General features: G+C 42.4%; 1 protein-coding gene across 3 annotated transcripts in view; it reads right to left on the bottom strand.

Moving 5' to 3' along the window:
• Positions 1–17,197: 17,197 nt before the first annotated feature.
• SUGCT (succinyl-CoA:glutarate-CoA transferase) overlaps positions 17,198–27,976 on the bottom strand; it is a 781,793-nt gene continuing 771,014 nt past the window's right edge. For all 3 annotated transcript variants that reach the window (XM_086697015.1, XM_025929553.2, XM_086697013.1), the window contains one exon: positions 17,198–18,614. In XM_086697015.1, the coding sequence (XP_086553141.1) occupies positions 18,451–18,614 (164 nt within the window). In that variant the 3' untranslated portion in view covers positions 17,198–18,450. The remainder of the gene's footprint in view (positions 18,615–27,976) is intronic.

The raw sequence follows: 27,976 nt of genomic DNA, 5'->3' as shown, positions 1-27,976 counted from the left end.
TTTCCCATCCTACCTGATTGTGTCACCGTGCGTTTTCAGAATATATGACACTCACACGTGCAGAAACAGTTTAATGTGATGAGCATATTTTAGAAATGTAAAACCAAAGATAATTCAGCATCCTAACTGGCAAATCCTCGAGTATCTAATAACTCACTCAGGTTCTTATTTCCAGAACCAAAAATCTCAAACTCTCGTCTCTATATTGTCAGCACTTGGTGTAGAAAGGTTAAGGCTCCAAAAAGACAAAACAAAACAACAACAAAATTAAAAGTTTCTCACAGCAAAGGCAATTATTTCCCTAGAGAAGTTCCTGTCATTTTTGTTTCAAAAGTTTGTGGATTTTAGATGAGAGTTATATATGAAATTTTTATAGAAAGAAAAGGTTTTTATATTGAGAACTTCAACTCACACACATGCCCCACTCACAGAGTACACATTAAGTGCTTGCAAGTTCATTATTGAAAAATCCATGAAATATCTCAAAATCACCTTCACACAGGCTATGTTTAAAAATGCTTATCAAAGTGCTTAAAATCCATTTGGTAATGATTTAAAGGAAGCTATCCAATAATGAACCTTGCAATTATACATGATTTCCAGTAAACACACATAAACACAGACACACATTTGGGTATAACATGAAAGATACTTTAGGAGGCTCTTGCTAAATGGTTTATTCCATTTTATCTAAAGATCATTTACAGTTTTGATCACCAGCCATAATCCAAGAGAAACTTTGTTGTTCTGAGAGCATCCTTTGGCAAAGGGAGGCTTCAAGTGGGTTAAAGTGATCAATACACAAAAGGAAGATATTTCTTCAAAAAAAAAAATCACAGGTAGACTTCGGCTTTAAATGTTTTTGAACTTCATCCAGGTTCTAAGTGAAAAAGAAGAGAAATCCATATATGTACTGAGGAAGAGAAAAGTGATTATGAATTCTGGGGAAGAGTACTGTCAAAAGGCAAGAAAGAAAGAAAGAAAGAAAGAGAAAGAAAGAAGAGGAAGAAGAAGAAAGAAAGAAAGAAAGAAAGAAAGAAAGAGAGAGAGAAAGGAAGAAAGAAGAAAGAAAGAAAGAAAGAAAGAAAGAAAGAAAGAAGAAAGAAAGAAAAGAAGGAAGGAACCAGCTGATCCCAGGGGAAATTCGAGCCCTGATAATGTGTTGCCTGGAATGGCTCCAGGCTGCCCAGGCCTTTCCTGAAGCAGCGTTTGCACAGACAGCGTCTGTTCATGGTGGGAGCCGTGGCACTGAGCATTTGTCAAGTGTGGCAGCCCTGGGAGGGACACACACACACATTCATTCAGCATCACGATTCGCTAACCCACCTCAAAGGGCTTTACCATCCCAGAGTACCAACTCCGCCTTCCTGAGACAACCCATGTGGAGTTTGGAGAGGAACCTCTGATTTATGGTGGTAAAGCTTTCCTTCCTTCTGAAATATAGCTCTGGCCAGCTGGAAGGAAAAAAGCCAAATTAAACACTTAACTGTACGTAGACTTCTAAGTTGTGGGTGTCATTAGCTCCTTAGTTATGTCTTCAACTTGGTAAAGACACATAATCCCCTTTCCTTTAATGTGTTAGAAAAGACTTTCTAGAAACTTCAACATGCCCAGCCTGTACACTTCCTAGTATCATCCTTCGTGTTTTTTCCATGGAATAAATTGACAGACAGCTTGACTCCAGCATACTGTTTAAGAGTGTGGGTGCCTTAGTACAAATGATGGCTCTGATGCATGTGTCCCCTGCCCTTAGGAAAGTCACTTATGCAATCTAATTCTCTGCTTCCTCCCCTAAGAAATAAGGATGAAGACAGTGTCAACCTTATAGAGCTATGATGAAGGCTAACTGAGATAATCCCTGTAAAGTTAGGATATCCCCCTGCCCAGAGGTGTTGTGGCTGCAAACCACAAAAGGAGTAACTCAAACTGGCTGAACAGTAAGTAAATGTGTGTTTCATATAGGCTGGAATCCAAGAGAGCACACTTTCAGCACAAAACGACTGATAGCTTGATGGGTTATCAAAAACCTAGGTTCTGGGGCGCCTGGGTGGCGCAGTCGGTTAAGCGTCCGACTTCAGCCAGGTCACGATCTCGCGGTCCGTGAGTTCGAGCCCCGCGTCAGGCTCTGGGCTGATGGCTCAGAGCCTGGAGCCTGTTTCCGATTCTGTGTCCCCCTCTCTCTCTGCCCCTCCCCCGTTCATGCTCTGTCTCTCTCTGTCCCAAAAATAAAATAAAACGTTGAAAAAAAATTAAAAAAAATCAAAAATAAAAAATAAAAAAAAACCAACCTAGGTTCTTTTCCTCTCTAATATCCTATTTTTGGCATGAATTCATCCCAAAGCTGTGTCTTCTCCTGGTCACATTTTGGCTTCCTAGGGCAAGTAGGACTATATCATTTCTCATATTCAATAAGGAAGGGCAAGAAAAACTTTCCAGAGGCTTTCCAGTAGACTTCTCTCATTCCATTGGCCAAAATGGGGTCACAAGCCTATTCTAAAATTATCACTGCAAGTAGAATAGCATCACCAGTACTGGCATGGAGTCACCTTTGGAGGAGAAATGGATGTAGGGGAAGATCACTTAACCACCCAATAAAGATGACCTCTTATTAACATTAATGTCCACATTGTGTTTGCTGCCCTTATAGTCTTATAGGAAGTTCTCCTGAAAATGAAACTGGCGAGGGGCGCCTGGGTGGCTCAGTCGGTTAAGCGTCTGACTTCAGCTCAGGTCATGATCTCACGGTTCTTGGGTTCAAGCCCTGCATCAGGCTCTGTGCTGACAGCCTGGAGCCTGCTTCAGATTCTGTGTCTCCCTCTCTCTCAGCCCCTCCCCCACTTGCCCTCTGTGTCTCTCTCTCAAAAATAAACATTAAAAAATATTAAAAAAAAAAAGGCGAAACTGGCTATAGTTTCAATGGTCTTGAAATGGCAAATGGATTTGTGTGTGTGTGTGTGTGTGTGTGTGTGTGTGTGCCACTTCAGATTTATTTCTAGTGGCTGTCCAGAGTGGTGCTTAAGAATTCTGGGGTTCTGTCTTTGGAAGGGAAAGGCAAAATGATCAGTTATAGGAATCAGCCAAGGGTGCGAGATATGGTTTCATCCATGCTCTGGGTAGAACTGAATAACTGGGCGTTCTCTCTGCCGCCTTTGAAACTTTAGGCCACAAAGAACTACCTCTAGCATGCCTTCAAGTCTTTCAGACTAAAATCAACAGTGCATTTGCATTACTGAAGAATGAGTTTGACAGAATAGCCAGCCGGTCTTCCAGATTTCTGAGTGAACTTTCTCAACAGACCGATTCAGCAACCATTTACTGAGCACATACTCATTTTCCTGTTTTGTGCCAGATGCTCAGCAGAATACAAAGGGAGTGTAAGACATACATTCTATCCTTAAGAAACTTCCAGTCTATCTCTAGAAATAAAGCATGTGGATGGTAAAACATCAAATAGTAGAATAAGATTACCTAGAATTCACAGCCTGAGAAAATTGCTACAGCCATTTTAATTGGCCATGACTAAACTGGCCGGCAAGAATCCCATAATTAACGGCAGCACCGTTTTTGCAGACTGGCATGTGGGCTCAGCCCAATCTGTAATAGGGACTGATGCTTTCCATGGAGCAGGCAGACTGGTGGCCTCACAGGTTTTCAGACTTAGCATCAGTTTCTCCCATGTGCTAACAGTCGCCATGACCATGATCTTGTATCTATGTCTTCTTTCAGAAGAGGATCAGTCTTGAAGCCTGATGAGATGGTAGGTTGCCGGAGCTCTAAAAGTGTGGCGTGGCTTCTGAAGGCTCCATCTTCCCACACAACCCTGAGGATTCGTGGTTCAAACGTGATTGATCTGATCTAAGCAGCTCTGCACCCTTGGCCTTGGAGAACATATTGTGTAGAGAAAAGATCGTTTGTCACAAATCCTTACATGGTTGCCATACCAACGCAGGGTGTTTATAAACCACTTGGAGCAGCTAAGCCTGATCGAAAATGTATAGAGTAATAATAACAATAACTTTTACTCATCACCAGGCACTTAATCTTTAGTACTGTCTAGGCAGGAACATGCTAATAAAACTAGGAGGAAATGTTCCTGGTTTACAAGACATTTATAATCTGAGTGAGCTAATACAACGTAGATACACGGAACAAAATGTATCAAGTAACATGCTAGACTGCTATCTCTGGTCCAGACCCTCAGGGACTCATAGCCAGAATTATGACAGTCGGCCCCCTTGGCTCCAGTCCCTCTGTTCCAGTGTGCTCTATCACAACTACCAGGTTGTGCTACCTTCCCAAAGTACAGCGCTGGGCAAGTCACATGCTTGTTAGAAAATCTACAAGGGCTTCCCAGTGTCTACAGAAAAATTGCCCTCTTGCCATTCAAGGTCTCCAACCACCCTCTATCGTCTGCTCCTCTCCAGGCTTCCAATCTCCAGCCAAGAGAAGGGCCCTCTATCACTGCTCTCTCTTTCCAAATGTGGCATGGCCCTCCTGCCTCCGTGGCCTGCTCAGTTCTGCATACAACACTCTTCCTGCCTTCACTTGTTTTAGTCTCACTCTTCTTTGAAGATGAAGGTTTGCTTCCTACACACCAAATTATAGAGATTATTCCCTCCTCTGAACTCCCCTAGTACTGGCATTTGTATGTATACTATGAGTTATTCTGCATCGAGTTCATATGTGTCTTGCCTTCCCAGCTCGATTTCCAGTTCCTTGATGTCAAATACCTGTTCCCATTAACAAACACGAGATTTTCAGTGATGCCACAGACAGCAAAATAAAACCAGGCATAAGTGTTGGACAAAGTAAAGGACTGATCAGTTATCATCAGAATGGACTGGAATGAATTTTAAAAGACTTCATAGACAAGTGACTTTTTAAACTGGGTTTGGAAGAAAGGAATGGAGTAACAGGCAAGAAGGAGAGGAAGCAAGAAGGGCAAGGGTTAACATGGTGACTGTGGACATGGAAAGGAATGGGCGGATTCGGGAGCCTGGCCATGTTCTGATAGTTGAGTAAAATCAACAAACTGGTACCGAAGTTTGGATGCCAGATGCCCTTCCCTCTGCATATCTTCTAGGTGTAACTTGCGTAGGTCCATAGAGTTGACAATTACAGCCAAGAAAAAGTCGTCATTTAGGCTTAAATTCTATCTTATGACCTTTAAATGTTCCTCTTCCATTCAATTCTTTGAAATATCATTTCCTTTGGCAAGGGAACTTTTTCCAATGGGAGCTTGGTGGTGAGTTTTTTGGTCCTCGCTTTAGCCTTGTCAGAACAACTGGGCAGAATTGCAAGTGTTGATTAATATTTTGCACACGTGCTTATTCTCCTTTTCATGTCCTCAGATCCCCCTCAAAAGCTCCATGTTGTAGAGAAAACCCTATCACATCCTGATCTGTAGGTTTTCAGAGATATTGAGGATATTACTGGGCATGTGCTGATCAAGGAGTCAGCTGGGTTCTGCTGAGGTGACAGCTGAGACCCCATCTACTAGCCCTGACCTGAGCCCCTTCCCATGCTAGACACTTCAGCCTCAACCGCATCTCAACTCTTCTCCAGAGCAGACATCTGCAGGGTGCATAGATCAAAGAGATAAGAAGATGTGCCAAGGAATGTGGGGATTATCCCACTTCTATTGTTAAAGAGTTAACACTCTGCTTCCCTACCATTCTGGATTACCAGATACCTAAAAGGGGTTCTCCTAATTCCTCATTTAGATTGTCTTTCTCCTTTAAACAATATTGTTCAAACCTGTCCACCAGTTTTGTCAACACTTATGGCATTCTCTTCCATTCTCATACAGAATGGAAGAATTTAAAAGGAGGATCTCAGTCGTTGTCTCATCAAAGTCCCTAACTCTACAAAGCTAGCTACAACCCAGAAGGAGACTACAGCCTTGGCCACTGTCACTTGGGCCATGTTACAGTTCTTGATTATACTGAGGACTAAGATTGTTCTGGCAGTTTGACTTATGTCTTTAATGTAACTGCAAATACGAAAAACAACAGAGTTCCTTCCATTCCCGAGAATGCTTTGCTCCGTCCTCTTTAAAAGCAACTCACCACAAGAAGCCAAAATAAAGATTTCACATTTCCAAAGAAAGAATTCGGGATTATATTATACCCAGAAAACCCACCTCCTTTCTCCCTTAAACTTACATAATGTAAAAAAAAAAACAAAAAACAAAAAAAGACATAGAGGTGACAGGCCCCCACTCTTCTCTCTCAAGGATCAGCATTTCTTATAGCAGCCCTGTTGACATTTCAGGCTGAACAATTCTTTGTTGTGGGGCTATCCTGTGTGTTGCTCACATTTGTCAGCATCTCTGGCCTCTCCTCACTAGAAGCTAGTGGCAAACTTCCCCTTCCCCCGCTTCTCCTTTAGACCACTGTGGACGTGGAGGTTATCTGAGGGGTCCTGTTCAGAAGTTTCTCATCAAAATTTGTGTTCCACACCCTCTCGCCTCCCGCCCCACCAACTCTACTATTGCTGCTGTAATTTCCATCCTGGATTCCCACAGAGAGGCAACACCACCCCTTATTGTTTGTGAGGTCCCCACACAAGCTGTGCATGTGTATTGCGCTTAACAGAGTGGAGATCATTGACAAAAAATACAACGTCAAAGGTCAAAACTGAAAATCATATATATTTTTGTTAATGTTTATTTATTTTGAGAGGCGGGGAGCGGCAGAAAGAGAGGGTGAGAGAGAATCCCAAGCAGGCTCCACACTGTCAGCACAGAGCCCAACGCAGGCCTCAATCTCACGAACCGCGAGATCACCGCCTGAGTTGAAATCAAGAGCCGGACTCTCAACTTACTGAACCACCCAAGTGCCCCGAAACTGAAAGTCACGTATTAGAAATAACTCTTTGTCATAATCTAATGGAGAACTTTATTAGTTATCTATCGTTGTGTAACAAATTGCCCCACACTGAAGCTAATCTAATCTATTAAAAGTAAAGCTAAAATAACAACTACTTATTATTTCACATGGTTTCAGGAATTATTTCGCACAGGTCAGGAATCTGGGAGTGGCTCTGAGATGTCAGTAGGCTAATGGGCTGGGACTACAGTCAACTCCAGGCTATACTGAGGCTGGAGAATCTGCTTCCAAACTTACTCATGTGGTACTTGGCAGGCTTGCAGACCTCAGCTCCTCACTGGCTATTGGCCAGAGGCCTTAGTGCCTTGTTATGTGAGCCTCTACATAGAGTTGCTCACTCCATGGCAACTGGCTGTCCCCAGAGTAAGGGATATGAAAGAGAGAGAGAGAGAGAGAGAGAGAGAGAGAGAAGGAGAGAGGGAGATAGAACAGAAGCTTCAGTTTTCACCTCCTCTATATGCTATTGTTTCCACAGACCAGCCTTAGTACAATGTGGGAAGGGACAACACAAAGGTCCCTTTTGAGGCCGGGGTAAGGCCAATTGGGGACCATCTTAGAAGCTTCCTACCATGGAAACCCCTCAATAACTTAAACATTTCCTAAGTTTAACCTCTTCCCAGATCAGAAACGTGATGATTTCTGACCATCCTCAGTTTCACCTGAGAATGGGAAGGGATTTTTATCTTGTCAGAATGATGACCCTGAGGCGTCACATAATCAAAATAATTCAACATGCTCCATTCCTTAAGTAACAATAGTAAGTCAATTCATTTTCTTTAATTTTTTAATGTTTATTTCCTTTTGAGAAAGAGAGAGAGAGAGAGACAAAGTACAAGTGAGAGAGGGGCAGAGAGAGAGGGAGACACAAAATCTGAAACAGGCTCCAGACTCCAAGCTTTCAGCCCGATGTGAGGCTCAAACTCACAAACTGTGAGATCGTGACCTGAGTCGAAGTCAGACACTTAACCAACTGAGTCACTCAGGCGCCCCAATTGATTCATTTTAAAGGAACTTTCAACAAAAGGGGGGTCTTGGTTGCCCTCTTTCAGTAGAAAAAATAATTAATAAACCATAACATATTACTTCCTTTTTAAAAAAATATTTATTTTTTTTGGGGGGGGGGGAGAGAGAGAGAGAGTGCATGAGTAGGGCAGAGAGAGAGAGGGAGACACAGAATCATAAGCTGGCTCCAGGCTCTGAATTGTCAGCACAGAGCCCGATGCAGGGCTCGAACTCATGAACTACGAGATCATGACCCTGGACTGAAGTTAGACACTTAACTGAGCCACCCAGGTGCCCCTATCACTTCCTATTTCAACTAGCCAAGATTCCATGAACACTATTTGATAATATGAAATATTTATTGAGATCCTTCTCTGAATTAGACATTTGCTTATATATTGCTATACAACAAACCCCCTGACAACAGTAGATTGAAACAACATCAATTTATGTGGGTCAGAAATTGGGATAAGGTTCGGCTGGTCAATTCTGCTCCATGTGGCACTGGCTGGGGTCTCTTAGTTGTATTCATGTGGTTGCAGAGGTGAGTGGGAGGTCCACGGAAGTTTCACCACCATGTGTGGTGCCTTTGTGCCCTTCCAAGTGGCCCCTCTCTTTTTGAAGATAATGGCCCTGGGCTTCCTTGGGAAATGGTGGTAAGACTTCGTTCATGGGGGTTGATTTCCAAGAGCAAAAGAAGAAGATGCTAAACACCTTCAAGGTTTGGTCTAGAATTGGCATAGTATCACCTTTACCTCATTTCATTGGTCAAAGTGATCCACTTTTGGAAAGTACACCTTTTTGGAAAATTCTCTCATGTCAATTCTTTTTGTGTTTCAAATCTTTGGCCTAACATCTTTGACCTCTTAGACCTAGATTCAAAGGACTTAGGGATTAGGTCAGGCCCACCGATAATTTTTCTATCTTAAGGTTAACTGATTTTGGACCTTCCTTACAGCTGCAAAGCCTTTCCGTAGGGGCACTTAGTGCTTGAATGAATAACTGGGAGAGAGTGTGTGTAACAGGGACTACAAATCTTAGGGACTCTTTCAGAATTTCTGCCTGCCCAAGTGAGACAGCTGGTAAAATATGAACATTTGTAGATTAATTAATAGTTCACACCAATGCTAATTTTCTGCCTTAGACATTGTACACTGGTTATATAAAATGTTAGCTTTAGCAGAAAGTTAACAGTGAACAGTATGTAGGAACTCAACGTACTATATTTGGCAGCTTTTGTAAATCTAATATTATTTAAAAGAAAAAGTTTAACCTAAATAAATCAACAAATAGGGTAAGTCACCAGGCCAGTCCAGATTCCAGGAAGAAGGAAATAAAGTGCATCTCTTGATAGGAACAGAGGCATGTGCATAGAGGGAAGGAGGAATTGATGGTGACTATCTTGGAAGATTATCTATTACAGGCACCCCGAGTAAGAAAAAAATGAATATGAGCAGTTCCTTTCATAGAGAACACATTATCTTGTGGGTGAGAGGATGTCTGTCCAACAGATATTTACCGTGGATCTCCTATAGAGTAAGCATGTGATAATTCCTGGAGATACAATGGTGATGAAAGAACCCACAAGGACATTATCATTTAATTTTTTTTTTCAACGTTTATTTATTTTTGGGACAGAGAGAGACAGAGCATGAACGGGAGAGGGGCAGAGAGAGAGAGAGACACAGAATCGGAAACAGGCTCCAGGCTCTGAGCCATCAGCCCAGAGCCCGACGCGGGGCTCGAACTCACGGACTGCAAGATCGTGACCTGGCTGAAGTCGGACGCTCAACCGACTGCGCCACCCAGGCGCCCCAAGGACATTATCATTTAATGGGAGAGCACGATTGGTGACCAGTAATTATAACTCAGTGTGTGATAACTGTCACGCTCAGGCAAACACAGAGGACTGAGATGGTAAACAAGATACAGCGCTCACTCCCAACTGTGGAGATCAGAAGCAGCTTGATTCCCAGATCAAGAGACAAACACCAAGATGTACTTTCCGCTCCCCTCTACTCTGATATCTTGAAAATGCTCCAAACCAAAAGACATTGTTTGTATGGCTCACTGCTGTATCTTCTCACGGGGGGGGGGGGGATTACATTTTTCACTGAATTTTCTGATTGAGTAGGTTTTTACACAAATGAGTATTTTCCTACTAATATAGTTTTTAGCTCTTGCTAGGGTCATCAGGATCATTGTAGACATCTCTCTTACTTCTTCCACCTTTCCAAGGAAAATCTGAAATGTAACTGGAAATGGGTATCCCTCATTTTCCAACATTTTCCAGTGATCTCTGATAAGCCGTAGTTTATTTACACCGGAATGTCCCTCCGTCAATGCCCATTAGGTTTCAATACCACTCTGGCTGTTGTCCAGCGCAAGTGATGTTCATCTAAGTGGTTAAACCCAAGAGCTCTTCCTTCTCTCATTTTTCTCAAGCAGTGGCCTCTGGGAGAGCTGCTTTGACCTACTTCATCGGCCACTTTATCAGGACTCCACTTCACCTTAAAAAAAAACTAGAAATGGCAGTTTGTATTTGTACGTTTACACACAGAAAAATATGCTGGGGTGGGGAAAACATTTTAAGATCTTAGTTCATAGAAGGATATATTCTTAGGACTTTTAACACACAGGAAACTGTAATATCTCCCTGAGGTGGTAACCCGAGAAGACTTTTGCAAGGGTTTTGCTGACAACGTTTGAGCTCAGCTGACCCTCTTTGGAACCTTGTTATCTTTAGATCATTAGCAAAGTTTGAAAATACTTGGACTAGGGTCTTTTTGGTCCTGACGTGTCTTGTCCTTCACGCCTTTGCAGATTCCGAAAGTCCTGGGCCCTTGAGCTTTAGGGATATGCTCTGAGGGTAGCATCCTGGTAATCACAGCAGGTATCATTTAGTCCCACTGAATGTGGTGGACTAGAGGACACGTGGATGGCCCACTCAACACGATGCCCTCTCTAAGAGCATCTGCTAGGCCCTCCCAGGCAAGTTTGTCAAGTCGGTTAGTACACGTAAGTCTACCTAGAATAGTACTTTACGTACAGTGCCTACTAGATGTCGCTGTTGTTAAGCATCAAATGTAACCCCAGTCACAGAATGCATGAAAAGACATGCCAGCTGAACTATAGCTGCTATGTGTCCTAAGAAAGTAAAAAGATTATAATAAGAATTCTTATTTTACAGGGATGAACGGGGTAAATCTACCTCCATTCTGTATAGGAAATAAAAGGTAATAACTGACGAGTGGCAGAGTCTTCTTCCTCCTCTAAGGGGGCTTATTCTAGGTCTGAGGGCTTGTGCTCCAAGCTAACAAACCTTCCCTCAGTTACTAAATCTTCCGCCAGAAGTGCACCCACTCAGAGACCCACCAAGCTAGTCGCTTCACCTCACGTCCCCGGGGTTACACGAGAGTCACTGTACACAATGTTGAGTTTCCACTCCTGTCATCTCCCCATGGTTTTGTCGGTGAGTTCAGCTAACTGAGCACCACCTCTGCTTGCACACGGAACCCACATCCTTTCATCTAAGCTCTCCCAGAAAGTGAAGCTGGAGAACCAGACACAATGTTTAGGACTCCGAAGATGGGAAACGTGGGCCCAGAGACGCAAGCGTCAGGGATTGGGTATTTCCGACTCTGTCATATACTTAAGAATCGGTCTGGTCTCAGACCTTTCCCATTGCACAGTTCAGCAAATCAGGCTGAGAAGATCCTACGTCACCGGGCACTGTTTCCAGAGGTGACCTGTGGGTCACTGCACTTCTGTCCTGTCCTCTAGTCTTGTGCCAGTGCCCGTCTGGTTAGACAATAGCAGTGCCATGCCTGTATACACGAGCCACCCTAGACAGGGAAACATAATTCATTTTTCTGCCCCCAGAAATAGTGATTCTTTAACAGTCCTCTCAAAATGGATGCTATGATTATCTTGACCCTCTCCAAAGAAAGAACACAACAATGTTCATTGATGGTATATTTCAAAGCTTCTGTCAAGAACAGACAGGAAGTTCTTTGTAAAACCTAAAAACATAAATCCAAGACTCTCAGGGTGAATGTGTGTGACACATGTTGCCGTGTCCCTTACCAAGAGATGCTATGGAAATCCGAGTTCTTCTTTGGGGGTCACGAAGAGGTAAAGGGGTGGAAAGAAAGACATTTTCCTATGGCAGTTTCACATTAATTTCTTTCCTCTCAACATCTTGGCTGTGTGCTCTGAAGCGGAGTGTCTTGGTTCATGGCGAGCACGTGTGCAGAAGTTCTGGGCAAGAGGAAAGGGTGCGGGCAACGGGATGAGGAGCAGGAAACATTGTTGCTCCCATCTGTGTGGTCAGGAGCCAAAGAAACCAACTTGAGTTGAATAGACTGTCATGTGGTTAATTTGCAAATAAAAAGAAAGGGTGGACGGTTGGGGGGGGGTGGGACTGGGGTGGAGGAGGGATGTGTCAAAGAGTGTTTCATCTTGTGGAAAGAAGAAAGCAAAGGTTGCCCCAAGGATCCACTCGCCCTGTTTAGCAGATGGCAAAGCCAAGGTAAAGGAGAAGGCAGCAGGCCTCTGGAGGCCATTTGACTAAAATGGCAAGCGACAAACTACTCACTCCCACCTAGAGACCGAGAAAACCCACCGTTTCTAAGAAAGAGCAAGAATCAGAGCCTAGTTGCTGGAGCAGAACCATTGTCCATCATGCCCTCCCTCCCCTTCCTCTGAAGGCTCAGTAACCACAACAGTAGGACCCTGGCTGTCACAAAGTCTAAACTCTGCTCTGTATTATATTTTATTTATTTTCGTTTTTTTCTTAGGACGGAGGGCATGGGACAGGCATGGACATGGCTGAGGGTATTGCCACAGCCCAGAGTAGCATTTGGAACACTCCTTCGTTTCTTTTCCTGAGTTTCGGGGTGGGTAGGGGGCGGGGAGGGCAGCCACTTACTAATTCAAGATAGCTAGTGGAGGTGAAGTCATGGCCAGAATTACTGCTAGTTATCTTCCAAATTACTGAGCTAGTCCTATTTTTTCTTTTATTTAAAAAAAAAAAAAATTTTTAACATTCATTCATTTTTGAAAGACAGAGAGAGACAGAGTGCAAATCGGGAAGGGGCAGAGAGAGAGGGAGACACAGAATTCGAAGCAGGCTCCAGGCTCCAAGCTGTCAGCACAGAGCCCAGTGCGGGGCTCGAACCCACGGACTACAAGATCATGACCTGAGCCAAAGTCAGCCGCTCAACTGACTGAGCCACCCAGCCGCCCCTAGTCCTATTTTTCTCAAAGATAAGTCACAGGGTTGGGGATCCGTGCTGGGTAACAAGGATGTATAACTCTGCGCAGAAAAGGGGAGAGAAAGAAGATAAGAAGAAAGCGGGATGGAGGAGGAAGATAAAAGGAAGAAAGAATATGATTACCACTGAGAAAGGAAGGAAAGACAGGAGTTTCTAAGAATGAGTAAAAAAGAAGGTAGGAACAGTGGTAGGTAGAAAAAAAAAAGGGAAGAAAAAAAATGGAATTACAAGGTGAGTTTTTTCCTGTCACTTTAGACTTTCAAACAAAGGCAGAATGTCCTATCAGTTTACTCCTGGTGCTGTAAAAAATATCACACGTTTAGTGTCTTCAAATAATACAGATATGTTGCCTTGTGGTTCTGGAGACCACAAATGAGTCCAAAATAGGTCTCACTGGGCTAAGAAATCAGGTAGAGCTGTGGTCCTTCTGGAGGCTCAAAGGGAAAGTCCACTTTTCTTGCCTTTTTCATCTTCTAGAAAATGCCCACATTCCTTCATTTATTTCCATTTCAAAATAACAATTGGTAAAGTCTTTCTTACATCACATCTCTCTGACATTGACTCTTCCACATTGGAAGGACCCCTGTGATTACACAGGGACTGCCAGGATAATCTAGGATAAGCTCCCCATTTTAAGGTCAGCTGATAAGCAATCTTTATGCCCTCTTGCAAAGTACAGTGGCATATTAGTAGGTTCTGGGCATTAGGACATAGGCATCTTTGGTGGGCCATTATTCTGCCTACCATAGCCTTTTATTAAGAGTATTGTAAAATATGGGGTGCCTGGGTGGTTCAGTCAGTTGAGTGTCCAACATTTGATTTCAGCTCAGGTCATGATCCCAGAGTCATGGATCAAGGCCTGCATCAGGCTCTGTGCTGAGTGTGGACCCTGCTTGATTCTCTCTCTCAGCCCCTCTCCCTCATTTTTGTGTTTGCTCTCTCTCTCTCTCTCTCTCTCTGAAAAACAAAACAAAAAATAAAATAAAATGAAATAAAATAAAATAAAATAAAATAAAATAAAATAAAATAAAATGAAATGAAAATATTGCCGAGAGACCGAAGATTGGACAAGCATTTTAATGTTATGGTCTTAAGGAATAGGGAAATAAAGGTATTTCTCAAGAAAGAATATGAGGTGGGTGAAATCTATTTCCTGCAGTGTTTGAGCTCCTTCTAGTGCTTGTCCTTCCCTCTTGGCATCTACACCTCAAGCTGGGTTCATACTGCCATGGGTTCACCAGACTCTCCGGAAAAAATGCAACCTTGGGTCTGTCTGACCTGGGCATGCTTTCTCTTTTCCTTTCCTGCTAATCAAATTGACGTATGTCACCTTTTGTTTTTTCCAAACTCTCCTTTTTTGTGTGTTTCCCCCCTCTAGTGTGTGAAATAAATTTATGTGTGCAAAATGTTCACATTTGTTTGTCTGTAATACCAGAGTGATACTAGAAGACTTGTTTTTGAATGGGTGTCAGGGGAAACATGTCTTGGAGTTGCTTAATCACCACTAATCTCACCACATACCCGTGCCCTGCTTATAGCTAGTTTAAAAGAGCAGGGCCATTTGCACTCAGAAGATAGCTTGGTATGTCTATATACAGAAACTAAGAATCTTGTAAGAGTAGCAATTTATAAAACCTTCAACCCTGGTAGAATTGTAAGAAATACAATTTTATCCTGATGTCTGAGGAAACTTCTACACACCAGTATGAGAGCCTTGGTGATATATTTTTTTATTTTCCCTAACTGCTGTTGGCAATAGAAGTGTGTACCCTTTTATCTTTTTAACCTTTTCATCTTCCTTATCAAATGATGAATGTGCCAGTCCTGGTACCACAAAATCGAGAAGGAAAAGAAGGGAGCTTGATATTCTGGCTTCGTAAGGATCATTGATACTACAATGTTCCAGGTGAACAACCCTGTTTTCTTTAGGCCCACTGCATCTGAAGAATCTCATCAATTGTAAGAGCTTGGTACAGCAGAGAGTCTCCCATAAATAGAGGCAAGTGCAAGAAGAATCTCATAATCTTGGGAACGAGTTTGAAAATGAAGAGCCCAGGGTCAGGGGATGTTTTTCCCACTCATTTCCTTTGCTGGTTGAGAATTCATGGAGAACAGAGGAGAGACAGAAAATCTGGACAGTCTGTTCAGCTCTGGGCTGGCATTCTTTCCCAGAGCCTTTAAGCCCACTATTTGGAGAATAAGTCCTATGGACGAAGGCAAAATTGAGCTATGTGGGAGAATGGCAAGCCAGACTCAAATCGACAAAGCTTTTCAAGTAGACAACGTGCTACTGTCATGGGATGAAAGAGTCCATGTTGAAATATCATATTTAGGTGAGACATGAGTGGGGTGAATTTCCCTGAGAAAGGCTGAAAGTAGGGGTCATGAAGTCTTCATGCAAAAGCCCTCCATTGTGGGGCTATCGGGGTTAGGTGGCCTAGTGACCTCATATGAAATAGCCTATATGAGACCGCCTGTGTGTGTTTTTTTAAATGTTTATTTATCTTTGAAGGAGAGAAAGAGACAGAGTGTGAGTGGGGGAGGGGCAGAGAGAGAGGGAGACACAGAATCCGAAGCAGGCTCCAGGCTCGGAGTTGTCGGCACAGAGCCTGACGCGGGGCTCGAACCCATAAACCGAGATCATGACCTGAGCCAAAGTCGGACGCCCAACCGACTGAGCCACCCAGGCGCCCCCCTCCTGTGTTTTTTTAAATCAAGATTGTACTTCCATGGGGAACCTGGGTGTCTCAGTTGGTTAAGCATCCAACTTTTGCTCAGGTCATGATCTCAAACCCTGCATCAAGCTCTGTGCTGGCAGTGTGGAGACTGCTTGGGGTTCTCTCTCTCCCTCTCTGTCCCTCCCTCACTTGTTCTCTCTCTCTCTCTCTCTCTCAAAATAAACAAAATAAACTTAAAAAATAAAAGATTATACTTCCAATTCCTAGGAGATGAATCGAAGACAAAGGAATACCAAGTAACTGGACTAGTCACACACAATTGGTCAATATTCATTTCTCTTCTTCTAGGGAAACATTCTGAATATCAGAGTGCATGCTGGAAAATATCATGCTTGATTAACCAGAAAACCATGGCAGCAAAAAGTTGAAGGAAAAAATCAAGAGAGGGAAGACTAGTTGCTTGTGGACACACCCTCAGTTCCATAATGATTAACCCACGAAGTTTCGAAGAATTTTCTAAGTCAACCTCAGACACAAACCTGCCAGAAGGCGGGCCTTGACACACACTGAACTTGAGCATATGGTCTCTTAGTAGTGTGCTCAGCTTTGGGAATGTGTAAGAAAATAGGCCCTGATAATTAAAACAGCACATTTGTTTATAAAGCATAACTTGATCTGGGCATATTGCTAGAAATTTTAGCCAGCGCAATGCTTCTTTCAGGACTAATTATTGATCTGAACTTGAAATATATTCTAAATGATTTCTCTCACTAACTCAGTAGAGTAAATGCTTTCCGTTGGGTAACGAACAGTTTCAAAGTTCTCTTGGATCATTCTGAATTGTGTAGGTGGAAATCTGGATACATTTGTCTCCCATGGTAACTCTTCTATGGATGAAAACCACAGTCTCGATGGATTTCAAGGTTTTAGAGGCATTTTGTGACCTAGTCTGAACGATCGATATCGTCCTACACAAGGCTACCCAGATAGTTAGGGTTACTGTTCAGTAATCAAGCAATTTGCATTTCAAGAGAATCTACTTGAACCAGCAGGAGAAATGATGAATCTGTTTTTCAAGATGATGTGGTCTTGCCAATTCTCTGTCATCCCGTCTTTTACCATTTTCATTGCTAATTGTATCTGGCCTGAAGGGAATGTCTCCAAATGTGTGTCTACGGGTTAGCCATAGGGAGGAAAGCACTGCAAAAGGCATGAAATTACCGTTGTATGATGACATTCTAAATAGTGAAAGGCAGGAGAGCCTCAGAATAAAACGTTCACAAAGAGGAAAGCGGGGCGCTCCTCTCCCAGGAACTAGTAGGCATGCTTCTAAAAAGTCCCACGACGCCTGTGAGAAGACATATTTCCTTATTTATTTGAAATCCTTGATTCTAGAAACCTACTGGGGCTTACAGCGTAAATGGCTCCAATCACTCCCATACAAAAAGAACACAAAAGGAAAACTAGCTAGGACTCACAGTTTGAAAGATGAATATCTGTAATTTAACTTTCAGTTACCACTTGGGATGTCATGACATGGCTTTAAGATACGCGTGCTTAATAGTCGTGAACTGTGATCATATCAGGCTGTGATCATCTGATCCCTGGGTCTATACCTTGGGCTTTGGTGATTGGTACTTTGAGAGATGACTGATCCCAGAACATAATACAAATCAGCTACTACCTTCTGGACAGAAAATGTTTTCTATACTTTAAATTCTCTGACAAAAACTTAAATATGTAAATCCAAATACTTAATATTAAGGCATGATGTATTCTTCTACAGTGAGTGCTCAGATTACATTCTCCTATTTGTCATTATTTAAATATTATTTAATACTAGACAGTCATTTGACATTCGTTTAAAAACCTGTTACATTTGTACTTGGCTCAAAATAAGGTACTGATCAAAGAACCACTCTTCACTCCCTAATGCAGATAGACACATACATTCCAAAATGCATTCATGGAAATTGATTTTCTGCCACATATCATGAAATGATCAGAGAAATACAACATAAAGCAAATATTTACCCCCATGGAGAGAAAGAAGCTCAGTTTTATAATGGACATCAGCAAAGTCCATGGTTTAAATTACAGATTAACAAAGGGTTCATGAGCTCAAAATTAAGTTATTCTGTTTAAAATCATTCACTGAAACTGTCATTCTGCTTATTGCTTTGACTTCCTAACAAAGGTTTAAATGAGGACTTTATGTGCAAGTAGAGAACGGCAAGAGATCTGCTCTTTTTCAGACCTGCGTGGGCTGGAGGGGCAAACGTTTGGGCAATTAATGTAATTAGAAAGAGGAATGTATTTTTCCAGAAAAAAAAATCTTTACAAAAAACCCCCACAAATTCACAATTAACCTATTATCTGGGTGGTGTGGGGGGAAATGGTAAGGAGTAAAAGGTGGGGTACATTTAGAAAGCACGAGATGCATTGATACCAGAGCCATTCTGGAGGCGCCAGGCAGGAAATCTGGAATTACTCTAACATCTCTTTGCAGAGGCAGGCACCAGAACTGGGGAGAAGGGTCCAGAAAGACTATTGCTTTTGCTAGTGAAGTACATTCAGATTGCAGTTTTGAGAAAGCATTTTTCGTCACTGAGCTTCATGTTGGGTCACCACTCCAGTGCTGAGCAGCTCCCCAATGGCCTTGTCATCATATCTGAGGACTTCCTTCAGGACGCGCGTCGTGTGCTGCCCAAGCAGGGGAGGCGGCCTGGCCTCTGACATGTCGAACTTACTGTATCTCACAGCTGGGCCTGTCAAAAGAGGAGGAAAGCAGGAAGCCTGTTAATGACTAACCCTATGAAATTAATTACCCAAGCAGCCTGGGGTGTTTTCAATGAATGCCAAGAATATCACTGCCAGTTACAGTGGTGTAGGTCCACCATCATTTTGGAAAGACGTGTGTTTTCACATGAGGCTTTTCCTGCCCCAGTCTCGTTCAACTGTGCAGTGGTCATCTGACCTGCCTCCATCATGCAGGGGGCGGCACGTATGCACCCAGCAGGTGCCAGGATCTTTCTGAAGTCGCCAGTCCTGTCGTGGAGGCGCTTAGGGGTCCGTCACGCAACTGGGCAGGCTCTCTGGATCCAGACGAACCGTGACCGCAGGTACACAGTGTCTCTCTGAAGCTGGAAACCTGAGCCCAGGTGGAAGGGGGTCTAGCAGTTTATTATTCAGTGTCGAATTCAACAGACTGCAGATCAACTAAACTTCCGCCAGACCCTGGTGAAGCCTTTTGGTGGTACAAGCTTCATTGTCTGGGAGATTTGGGTTTGCGCATCAGCTCCCCTACTCTGTGGCAGAGCCGTCTCGGACAAATTGCTTAACTTCTCTGAGCCTCATGTTCTGCAACTAAACTGGGTATGATCACGTAAGGATTTAAATGAGATAACGGAGGTGTGCCTGGGTGGCTCGGTGGGTTGAGCTTCAGACTCTCGATTTCTGCTCGGGCCAGGGTCTCGCAGTTTGTGAGTTGGAGACCCCTGTTGGGCTCCTTGCTGACAGCGTGGAGCCTGCTTGGAATTCTCTCTCTCTCTCTCTCTCTCTCTCTCTCTCTCTGTTCTTCCCCCCACTTGTGCATGCTCTCTCTCTCTCAAAATAAATTTTAAAAACTTAAAAAAAATTATTAAATGAGGTGATGGGCAAGAGGCATGCACTAAGCATTCCCTAATCCACGCCAACGCATGAGACTGGCCGGCTGCTATGAGGAAAAAGCTGTTGCCGAATCTCTCTTGACACGGGCAGCGCTGGGGGAGAAGGCGATTTATTGCCCTCTGTTTGCTGAGCACTGAGCCACTGTAAACACGGTAACTCAAGCGGTATTTTCAACACCTACTGGAGATGGATTTTATTATCCTCCTTCTTCATTCACGTCAGGACAACGAAAGCCCAAAAAGCTCAAGTTTTGCTCGAGGTCACATGGCTAATAACTAACAGCACCGGGATGCTGGCTGTCCTTCACATCTAATTTGGTTAGGCTTTGGGAAAACAAATTAGATAGTTGCAAGAAGACTACAAAACAGTATGTTTCCATCTCTTAAAAAATTCTCCAGCCTGCTCCCGATTTGGGGAGCGCAAAGGAAGAACACACAAAACCAAAGCGCGTGTGGATAACAGAATGTCAGTTAGTAAAGCAGCAAATGTGCTTCAAGCTCTCCAGAGAATCCCATTAATAAAAAGTACTTTTGTAGAAGCCATTGTCGATGATAAAGAGGACACAGACCTCCCCAGCCGGTCAAAAGCCACACTTTTTTTTTTTTAATGTTTTTTTTTATTTTTGAGAGAGCACAAGCAAGGGAGGGGCGGGGGGGGGGCGGGAACAGAGGATTTGAAGTGGGCTCTGCGCTGACAGCAGCGAGCCCAATGTGGGGCTTGAACTCTCGAACCGTGAGATCATGACCTGAGCCGAGGTCAGATGCTCAACCAGCTGAGCCACCCTGACACCCCAAGCCACGCTTTTGTGTCAACACACACCATCCACTGAGGACAAATGGCAACTTTCAGCTGCTGGCCAGAGTTTTGTTTCTCTGAAGCTCAGTGAAATTCATTTCTTCTCCCCATACTTCTTTTTATTGTTCTAAATTGTATTTACTTTTTTTTTTTTTCTGACGTGTAGTGGACACACGACGTTACATCGGTTTCACGCGTATGACACAGGGAGTCAACAAGTCCGCCCATCATGCTGGGCCTGCCACACGTGTAGCCACCCCCTGACAGTGTTCTCCCTGCTGTGCCTTTCATTCCTGCCTCATTCATTCCATAACTGGAGGCCCGTACCTCCCAATTTTCACCCATTTTGCCCATCACTCCCCCTTCCCTCTGGCAACCACCAGTTTGTTTTCTGGCTTTAAGGGTCTGTCTCTGCTTTTTGTTTATTTATTTGTTATGTTTTTAGGTTCCACGTGGAAGCTCACGCTTCCTTTTAAAATGCCCCAGGGAAGACTTTTTTTTTTCACTGGTTGGTCCCTTCTTCAGTTAAGGAGCACACGTTGGGAAGCAGGGTCCACTACTCTCACGAGAAGGCTGATAATTTGATGTTTCAGGGATGTGATCCTTACTCACCACTCTGAGTCCGTTCCATTTTGACATTAATTAACAACAGTTTTAATCGAAAATTTGTCTTTCGAAAGAAGGATGCCACTGAGAGTATAGGCTGAGGTCAATGTCATGTGACTCCTTCCTAACAGAATTCCTGGAGCGTGACTACCAGCTGGAAAATAGTCACTTGACTACACTGAGAATCTGGGCTGGAACTCGCTGCTGGGATTGCTGCTGGTGGTTGTAGCACGACAGCTGCAAATATTTCATAAGAACCTGGGATAGATACCTCAGCCACCATGCAGTCCTGTTAGAGAGCCTTCGCAACAATCCGGGCGGACACTGAAGTTAAAGGAGACTTTAGGTACAGGCTTAGGGTTCAGGTTAGGGAATGAGAATAATCTGTCCAACATCACCCAGGTAGGAAGAGTCACTTCCCAAGTTTGGGTCTGTTAGGTTCAGGAACTTGGGTTTTTAAACAAAATAATAATTTGTCAGGGGAAATCCACATAACATAAAATGAACCATTTAAAAGTGAACAGTTCAGGGGCGCCTGGGTGGCTCAGCTGGTTAAGCATCTGACTTTAGCTCAGGTCATGATCTCACGATTCGTGGGTTCCAGCCCCACGTCGGGGTCTGAGCTCACAGCTTGGAGCCTAGAGTCTGCTTCAGATTCTGTGTCTCCCTCTCTCCCTCTGTCCCTCCCCTGCTTGTGCTCTCTCTCTCTCTCTCTCAAAATAAATAAACATTTAAAAAAATAGTAAAATAAACATAAAAATGAACAGTTCAGGGGTGCCTGGGTGGCTCAGTTGGTTTAGCATCTGATTCTCGGTTTCAGTTCAGGTCATGATCTCAAGTTTTGTGAGTTCAAGCCCTGCAGTGGGCTCTGAGCTGACAGTGTGCAGCCTGCTTGGGATTCTCTTTCTCTTCCTCTCTCTCTGCCCCTCCTCTGCCACTCTTTCTGTCTCTCTTGAAATGAATAAATAAACTTAAAAACTTTTTTTAAGTGAACAGTTCAGTGGCATTTAGTACATTCGCAATGTTGTGCAATGACCACCTCTATTTAGAAGTTGCAAGACGTTTCCATCACTCCGAAGTTAAACCCTCTGGGCCCGAAGCAGTTTCCCTCAACTCTGCCCTCCTCTAAACCCCTGGCAACCACTAACCTACTTTCTGTCTCTGGATTGATCTATTCTGGATATATCTATTCTATACATATGGAATCTTTCAATATGTGACCTTTTGTGTCTGGTTTCTTTCACTTAGCATGTTTTTGAGATTCATCCACCTTGCAGCATGTGTCAACACTAAGAACCTGGACTTTGAACTTCCATGCAGTGATGGTATAAGGGAATTCTTCAGGTCCAGCCATACTAAAGGGCAGTTCAATTTGTGTTACTCCCACTAAACACTATTCTTTCTTGGAAGCTTCCAGATATACACTAAAGACTATGCTACCAATTTGGGATGAAGGGTATTTAACAGTTTGCACAAAAAGTCTTAAAGAATTTAGAATGGTTTTACGACATACCATTTACTAGAATGGTATTATTAAAGCACTAGAATGGTATTGCTTGGTTTTTAGAATTGCTAGCATAAAGACACCTGGAAGATACTGTATGTTTGGAAAGCTTATGCTTCTCTAAATAAGTGTATATTATTAAGGAAACCATATCACAATTTAATAAATTGTATATGTTTTTCCACAAGCGCTGTCATAAACCAGGTATTTTGCATATGGTTGAGTTCAGAAAGATTCTGAAGATGGGGTTTGTTCATCTAATTTAAGATCAAAATATAGTGTATATATATATATCTACTGTACTGGCAATTTTCAAATTGTAATTTTTATACATTTTTAAAATAATTATTGTTTTGCCACGTGGTTTATTAAAAAACAAAAATTTATAGTCATATGTATTTTTGCAATGGAAATATATATATATATATATATATATACAGTTAAGCAATGGGACAATTAAAAGTGATATCCAGATCCCAGAGAAAGCTAAGTTCTCATGAATCAATTGAAATCCCCTGTTCTTGCAGCCCTGTGCAATAATCCTGTGTACCAAGGACATCCTTTCCAGTCTAGACTTTGCACAAAGGGAATAAAGGGTTCTTAAAATACATTTGTCTCAAGAAGTAGAAAATGCTTGACATAATTATTTACATCTAAGGTCCAGAAAGAATGAATAATTTGATCTTCCATTAAAAAAAGATGAGCAGATAAGTCACATGTTCTTAAATTACTTTTTGGCAAAGTAACATCTATGTTCACATATGCTTTCAAACACTTGCAAGCTGTGTGATCTTGAGAATTCTTAAAGTCCCTGAGCCTCAGTCTACACATTTCTAAAATGAGGTTGACAGTACCTATGGAGGGTTGGTTTGAGCATTTGGGTAACATAACATGGATAATATTCACTGTCAGTAATAATCCAAGAAATACATATGAAGATAATAAAATAAGGTAAAATTTTATTTGTAAAATTAGCAAATCTTGTGGCTATTTTGGTTTGTTTTTAAGAGGTCAGTGACAGGTAGGAGTGTAAACTGATACAACCCTTCTGGAGGGAGTTTTGTCAACTCAGTACGACGAGTTTCTTGGATGGAGAAATCCTGCTTTAAAAATTTTCTTCTATGGGTGTAATGAGGAATGTCGACAAATTCTATAGGCAAGAATCGATACAAATTTCCAAATACATTTTATAATCTTAAGACCTATCTCCTTCCCACAGAGCTTTCTAATTTACAATTTACAGGCTGTGAGGGTTCTCTGTGTGGAATTCTGTATGTATTTTTTTTTTAAAACTTCTAGCTTCCAAAAGTGACCTTGTTAGGACCTGGTGTTTAGCAACTCTTTGTCTCACATACTGCTCCCGTAGGTCTATCTCCAACCCCTTTCTTCCGGATGAAGAGGTCACACAGTCACAATTACCAAAAAATATTGGAATATATGTCCAAAACTTGGGCACTGGTCAAATAAATTATAGTGCCTTCAAACGATGGCAACCTGTACCATAATTTCAAGTTGTATTTTGTGGGTCTTTGAACACAAATATTATCTTCACTCTCTCCTGAAGTACCACTGATGTAAGAGTTTAGAAGTTAAACAAATGTAAAACTTCAAGAGTAAAGAAACTGGGTGGTAGCATCACTAGTAAATAGGATATTACAACGAAGTTAAGAATGACACGGATAGGATAATGTTGATGTGTGAAAAAGAGCGAGAGAAATCTGAAGCCCAGAATATTCTACAAGGAGACTGAGAGGAAATGGGTATTCATTGGCCCATTTCACTCCCCAAGACATTCTGAACTTAACATCCGTGGTGAGGAGAAAGGTCTTTTTATTTTATTTTTTTTAATGTGTATTTATTTTTGAGAGAGAGACAGAGAGAGCACAAGCAGGAGAGGGGGCAGAGAGAGAGGGAGACACGGAATCCAAAGCAGGCTCCAGGTTCATGAGCTCCGAGCTGTCAGTACAGAGCACGACGTGGGGCTCAAACCTACAAACCATGAAATCATGACCTGAGCCGAAGTCGGACACTTAACCGACTGAGCCACCCAGGTGCCCCGAGACAGGTCTTAAAATAGAAGTAGAACTTAAAACGGAAGGATTGAATGTGTTAGTTCAGACTAACTTACTAGTTTGTACTTGCAACTAGAAGGAAAATGAAGCTTGCTTTCAAGTTTCTAAATGAAAATGATATTCAACCTAGAATTGCATATCCAAACAAATGATTAATCAAGTGCGAAGACCTTTTGAAACTTTCAAAGATTAACTAAGTTTACTAAATAATTTCTTGATGTTGAATCCAGTAAAACATGGGAGTAAATGATGGAAAATTTTGATACTCAGTGAGAACCAACCAGGGAGCACAGGGAAGGAAAGTCCCAGGATGACTGCTCAGACCAAGACAGTCAATAACATAGAAATGGAAGAGGACAGAGACATTCAAAAGAGGAGTCTAAGAAAGCAAGAAGAGTGTTAATTGTATAACTAGAATAACTTAAAGATTGGAACAATGTAATAATAAGATAAAATTAGGGGCACCTGGGTGGCTCAGTCGGTTAGGCATCTGACTCTTGGTTTCAGCTCAGGTCATGATCTCATGCTCTCATGAGTTCAAGCCCCATGTCAGGCTCTGCACTGGCAGCACAGAACCTGCTTGGGATTCTCTTTCTCTCCCTCTCTTTATGCCCCTCCCCCACTTGCTCTATCTCTCTCAAAAGAAATAAATTTTTAAAAAATTTTGAAAGAAGATAAAATTACATTATACAAGAAAATAATAATTAAAAACTCTAGAAAAACGAAATTTGTGTAACAAAGAAAAGATCCAAATATGAAGCAAATTATAATGTGGCAAGATTTTAAGTAACTGATGGAACACAAAGAAAATCCAGTTGACCTTGATGCCAAGAACATCTGGGTAGTACGTATTACCTGTGCATCCTCTGTAACAGCACTAGGCATATTGTATTCCACTGTCTACTTAGTTGTCCGTATCTCCTGTGAGGGCAGGAACATGCCAATTGTGTTTATTAATGTGTCTTGCATGCTTTTTACGGTCCTATGAAATGAAGATAATGGCAAACATCCTTTCTTAAACACCTATAATGATTGTAGATTGTGGTTTTTTAAATGCTTTTTTATTTATTTTTGAGACAGAGAGCACAAGCAGGGGAGAGGCAGAGAGAGTGGGGGGACAGAGGCTCATAAGCAGGCTCCATGCTGACAGCAGCGAACCCTATGGGGGCTCAAGCTCAAGAACCAAAGACTGAACTCATGAACCATGAGACCTGACCCAAAGTTGGACACTCAACCGACCGAGCCACCCAGGCACTCAGCTGCTCTAGATTGTGTTTTTTATTTGCATTATCTCATTGGACTTTTCAGTTTATAAAATAGAGACCCTTATAACTCTCATTTTATGGATCAGAAAACTGAGGTCCTTTAAAGGGTTAGTTTGTCTAAGGTTAAGCAGCTTAACAAGATCTGTGTAACAGGACAAGGTCTGTGTATCAGATTCCATGGGGCATGTTCTGTCATTTGACATAAATGTATTGAATTAATGACTGCCAATAATTAGAGGTATTTGAACAAGTACCATTTATGTCATTTTAATTAATTTTTCCACTAATTAAGTTTACATATAATTTTTTAGTATTTATCCCTGTGTCAAGATCTTGGCCCTATGAGCTAGATATATATTAGCAAAAAAAAAAAAAGCAAAAAAAACCCAAAACATATCTGGACCCTACTCTCATGGAATTTATATTCTGATTTGGGAAACAGACAATAAACAAGCAACTAAATAAATAGCTAAAATTTTATAGAAACAATAAAATTGCTTAAAATCTAGCTGGAAAGAAAAGAATATTATAGGCAGAGTGGGGAGAGGCCAGGGTAGCAGGAAAGGACTGTTCTAGATGGAATGTGTGATAAGGCCAGACTGATTAGATGATCCTTAAGCTGAGCCCTAAATTGAGCTATCCGTACAACTAGTGGAGAAAAGAAGAGTCCAGGCAGTGTGAACAGGTTTGATGTTCGAGAAACTAAAAAAAAGATCCAATGTGGCTGGAACTAAATTTGGCAGGAGAAGAGAGATTCTAAATGAAGTTGGAGGAAGAGGCAGAACAGAGTGTAGAAGAGGATTTAGAAGAAGCAAAGAGTTCAGAAGTTATAGTCGTGAAGCTGGATCTTATTCTGAGTTCCATGGGAAGCCACTGGAGCTTTGAGGGCAGTGATACAACACTCGTGTTGCCAGGCAGAGAGTGAGATGAGATGTGTTTGGAGGTTGCTGTGGGCAGACCAGCAAAGATGGTGGTGGCCCGGACTGGGGTGGTGCCTGTAGAGTTTGAGAAAAGTGGATGCATTTGAGGGACATGTTGGTGATAGGAATGAGAGGGCTTGCTGATGGATTACATGGGCCATGGGGAAGAGAAGGAGCAATGGAGAATCCTGTGTTTCTGGATTGAACAACTGGTGGGGCCATTTGCCAGATGGGGAAGACTGAATGGATTCTGTATGGACAAGTTTGGGTGGAAGCAGAAGTCAAATTCTCTTTCCGACATGCTGTTTGAGGTGTCTGTGAGATAGCCAAGGGGAGAGGTGAGTGGGCCATTAGTTATGCATGAGTCTGGAATTCAGAGAAGATTTGGGGCCAGGATATACATACATTTAAGAAGCCACTTACCATCTAAATGCCCATATTCCAAAACACTGTATTTTCATGGTAACTGTATTTATTCCAACGTCCTTGGTGCTGAGGTTTTATTTATTTTATTTTATTTTTTTTTTTAAGTTCATTTATTTTTGAGACAGAGAGAGACAGAGCATGAACGGGGGAGGGTCAGAGAGAGAGGGAGACACAGAATCAGAAGTACGCTCCAGGCTCTGAGCCATCAGCCCAGAGCCCGACGCAGGGCTCGAACTCACGGACCGCGAGATCTTGACCTGAGCTGAAGTCGGACGCTCAACCAACTGAGCCACCCAGGCGCCCCGGTGCTGAGGTTTTAAATGAGATGTTTGGGCAGCCTTTTCTTTACTATCTAAGTTCTAGCTCAGTATCTATCACATCAAAATGTGTTCTGTCCCCAGGAAGCAAAGTAAATGTATAAAAAGCTAATCTCGATAGTCGATATATTTGGGGAAAAATGCATTTCTTTAAAAGGGATTCCATATTCTTGGGGTTAAACAAACACATTTCCATTGACCTGACAGCAGAAAACACGGCATTTTTATTTTTGAAGGAACTGTGAGTGTTGTTCCCCATAGAAAGAGGTGGAAGGGGGGACCTGAGTCATAGCCACCTAGGGATAAAGTAAGGTGGGAAAATTTTTCCTCTGCCTTAATAGAGGAGGTCAAACTAAAAAACATGGAAACAAATGGGCACATAAGTTGGTACCAAATCTGCAACCCCAGGTGCTGTCCTTTGGAGGAGACCACCTAGTCTAATGATTGGTGGTCAAGGCCATGGGTATCCTTATGCCCTTCACCAGGAAGGGGGCTGGGTGGCACAGCTTGTAGGCTGTACCCATCTCTAAGTGAGGAACAGTGTGTGTGTGTCCCC

This window comes from Puma concolor, chromosome A2 (assembly GCF_028749965.1).
Source record: "Puma concolor isolate L17-30 chromosome A2, mPumCon1.1.hap2, whole genome shotgun sequence".
NCBI classification, from domain to species: Eukaryota; Metazoa; Chordata; class Mammalia; order Carnivora; family Felidae; genus Puma; species Puma concolor.
This window is presented reverse-complemented; position numbering and strand designations above follow the sequence as displayed.